At 43.8% G+C, this 3500-nt stretch overlaps 1 protein-coding gene across 1 annotated transcript; it reads left to right on the top strand.

The window, feature by feature from the left end:
* The first annotated feature begins 483 nt into the window (after positions 1–483).
* Positions 484–3051, top strand: LOC147991607 (rRNA biogenesis protein RRP5-like). Its single transcript, XM_087538861.1, has 7 exons — positions 484–836; positions 932–1108; positions 1332–1428; positions 1517–1672; positions 1737–1973; positions 2058–2141; positions 2634–3051. Exons 1-7 carry the CDS (start codon positions 712–714, stop codon positions 2742–2744), a joined length of 987 nt encoding a protein of 328 aa, XP_087394987.1. The 5' UTR covers positions 484–711; the 3' UTR covers positions 2745–3051.
* Positions 3052–3500: the final 449 nt, after the last annotated feature.

Genomic DNA, 3500 nt, shown 5'->3' with positions numbered 1-3500 from the left:
GACCGTGACCGGGCGTCGGGAACACTAGGCAGCCTGTTGGGCTAAATTTTTTTTCCGTCCAGCCCATCTCCTCCTCAAACCTTTATGAGCAGCAGCCAATGTGTTTGCTGAAATTTGCTAAAAATCTTACGTTCGCTGAATAATATTTTTCTATTATATTTTATATCCAACTATACCTGGCCATCTCTCGGGCCGGGCCTAACCAAGCCCAAAGCAAAAAAAACTCAGGCCCAGGCCTGGCCGGGCGTCGGACCTAAAAATCAGGCCCAAGCCTGGCCCATCCCTGCGAAAGCCTGCCGGACCTCTAGCTGGGCCTCTTCATTAAATGGCAAATATGGCGGGTCCGGCCCGGCCTTCGGGCTCAAAACCTAGGCCCAGACCTGGCCCGACCAGACCGGGCCGGGTGAGGCTTTTTCAGGCCGGGTCGGGTCGGGCCGGGTAGCCCATGGGCAGGTATATTTCCGACACGTTACCGCTATGCGTACGTCGACAACCTTAGCTTCCCGATAAACCCCAGTCGTCCGGACTCGATTCCTACCGATCCCCTTCCTGACCTAGACGGCGGCGGCGAGCCGGCGGTGTGCTTCTGCCTCCTGCTCCCCCGCCCAAACCTCCACCCCGACACCTGCCCCTCTCACTCTAAGGCGTTAGGAGCAGCTCGCCGAGTCGCCAACTCGTGATATCGACAATATCAACCGAGCCGCGGGACCCATGGCTTCTGTTCCGTCACTCCTGGTCTCCTTGGACGAACACGAAGGTTCTGGCCAAGAGGGTGTTCAGGAAGTTCATGAAATCGCTAATGGAACCGAATCAAATGTGAAAAAGAGAAAACAAAGGTATATTCACACATCGCATCCTCCTTGTTGTACCTCAACAGTAGCATCGTAGACTCTTGATTAATTACATCCTGTTTTTATCTTTTATTTCCCAGGGAAATAGAGATCAGTGCCTTGGAGGAAAGGGCGTTGCAGAAAGGTATACCGCAGACTCCAGATGAATTCGACAAGTTGGTTAGGAGCTCTCCAAATAGTAGCTTCGTCTGGATAAAGTATATGGAATTTTGGTTCGACCTTGCAGATGTTGAGAAAGCACGTTCAGTAGCCGAAAGGTAATGTCTGCTGAATAAGGATCATTCTTTTGAGATTCTGGTTCAATAATCCGCGGTGATAGGAAGTTACTGTTCTGAAGAAGAAAAACCCAGAAAATTTTCAGTTCTTAATTTATCTATTATTATAAGAATCTACTTTGTAGTTAAGTTTTGCTGAAATTTTCTTTAGTTCAAACATGTCGTGTGAATTGCCATCTAATACAATTGTCCTTATGTTTGTTAGGGCTTTGAGAACAATAAACATTAGAGAAGAGGATGAGAAACTCAATGTATGGGTAGCTTACTTTAACCTTGAAAATGAATATGGGAGTCCGCGAGAGGTAAGTTGCAACTTGCAAATGACACTACATTACGTTTTCTTCTTTCTGCTGTCCTAGCTGATACTGATCTGTCGTCGGTATATACAAGGATGCCGTCAAGAAGATATTTCAAAGAGCCGTGCAGTATTGTGATCCCAAGAAGGTGCACCTGGCTCTTCTTGGAATGTATGAGAGGACTCAACAACATCAACTGGCAGATGAACTTCTTGATAGAATGACCAGAAGATTCAGGACTTCGCGCAAGGTTAGCTTGTCAATTTGTTGTCTGTATTTGGAGCAAATATATGACTTGCATGACGCAATTGTAGATCTGGTTCCACCGCATTCAATTTTCTCTCAAGCAAGGCGAGGGCGTTGAATACATGAACTTTGTCGTAAACCGCGCACTTCTAGGTCTGCCACAGCGCAAGCATATAAGGTTTCTCACGCAGACCGCTATCCTGGAGTTCAAGTGCGGGGTGCCTGAGGAAGGGAGAACCAGATTTGAGCTGATCCTATGGGATCATCCAACAAGAACAGATCTTTGGAGTCTTTACCTTGATCAAGTAATATTGCTTGCAAACTGTGTCCTGTATTTGTTATCCTCCCGAAAACCTTTTCAATTTAACTGGAGCAATGATCTTTTGTAGGAAATTCGACTTGGTGACACGGAAATTATACGGGCATTATTTGAAAGGGTGATATCCCTTAGTCTTCCTCCAAAAAAGATGAAGGTTTGGCTCATTCTTTGTGTATCCTGCTCTTACTTACTATTAACTCAATCAGATCTATTTTTGTAATGCCTCTTGCTTCTTAGCGTACTTTTTTTTGACTGGGGCTTCTTAGCGTACTTGATCCGTATTTCACCCATTTTTGTCTCATTTTTTTGCTCGATGGAGCTTAAATTGTATAGCTAAGATCACAAGGCTGTAATTTAGTGTATGGTTCAGTTTGTTTGGCTGAGCTCAAGCGTGAACTCCATCTCTCTTTACTAAATCTGTCCTCTTTCCTGCATATGCATCTCTTACTGATTTCTATTCACTTTCCCCTGTGGGATATCCTGAATTATTTTCTGGAAAGATCAACTATTTGTTTGACTGAGGACTCTAACCTACCTGATATTTGCCATTCACAAATTTCGTGTACTCATTTTCAGCATAGTCTTTATTAGGGTGTTCCTTGCATTGATATTAGTTTAATTTTCATACCATGCTCATCATTTGCAGTTCTTGTTCAAGAAATACCTGCGATATGAGAAGTCTCAGGGCGATGAAGAAAGAATCGACCATGTGAAACAAAAGGCACTCGAGTTTGTGAACATGCCCTACGAAGCATGACGCTCACTTAATGTCAAAGAAAATTCCTGTGAAATGCATTCGCCTATGGAATAGTAAAACTTTTAGGTTAGCTCAGTACTTTATTCCTTTGAGAAAACTACTCCCTCCGTCTCATAATGTAAGATTTTTTTTACACCACTAATGTTAAAAAACGTCTTAGATTTTGGGACGAAGGGAGAACCTTGTAAAATGTTTCTTTTGAAGGGTCCTTTGTGCATGTCTAGTTCTCTACCCCTATCTGGTATTGTTGGACTAAGAATGTGTATGCAAGCTTCTTTTGGTTAACTAACTTATTGTTGACCCTCCATTGTTCTTGACCATCTTGTTTTCTTTTTGTATTGAGACATGAATCTTTCTTAATGACATTGTGAATGATATTTCAAATGACTAATTCAGATGCCGAGACAAGGTTTTCTTTAGCGTTCAATTTGCCTTTTCTGAATTAATGTTAGTGATGGCATGGTGGTGTCTGTTTGTCATGTCATTACAAAGGTGCTTATTGGGTCCGAATATACCCAAAATGGCTCTTGCCCCGCATTATATTAAAGCAAACGATCTTACAAACCCGCACAAACAACATGACACCACAACCCACGCACCCAAGGCAAGATACAACAGTGTAGAGGAATGGCAACAAAGCCGAGCTTGACGAACTAGGACTCCCAAACGACGCCTTCAAGGGGAACGACACGGGTGTGCTCAACGCGATGACGTCTTCAGTCTTCAGGAAGGATACGACATTCACGGACGCTGCCG

The sequence above is a fragment of the Triticum urartu genome, chromosome 1A, assembly GCF_056163025.1.
Source record: "Triticum urartu cultivar PI428250 chromosome 1A, HENAU_Tu73, whole genome shotgun sequence".
Lineage (NCBI taxonomy): Eukaryota > Viridiplantae > Streptophyta > Magnoliopsida > Poales > Poaceae > Triticum > Triticum urartu.
This window is presented reverse-complemented; position numbering and strand designations above follow the sequence as displayed.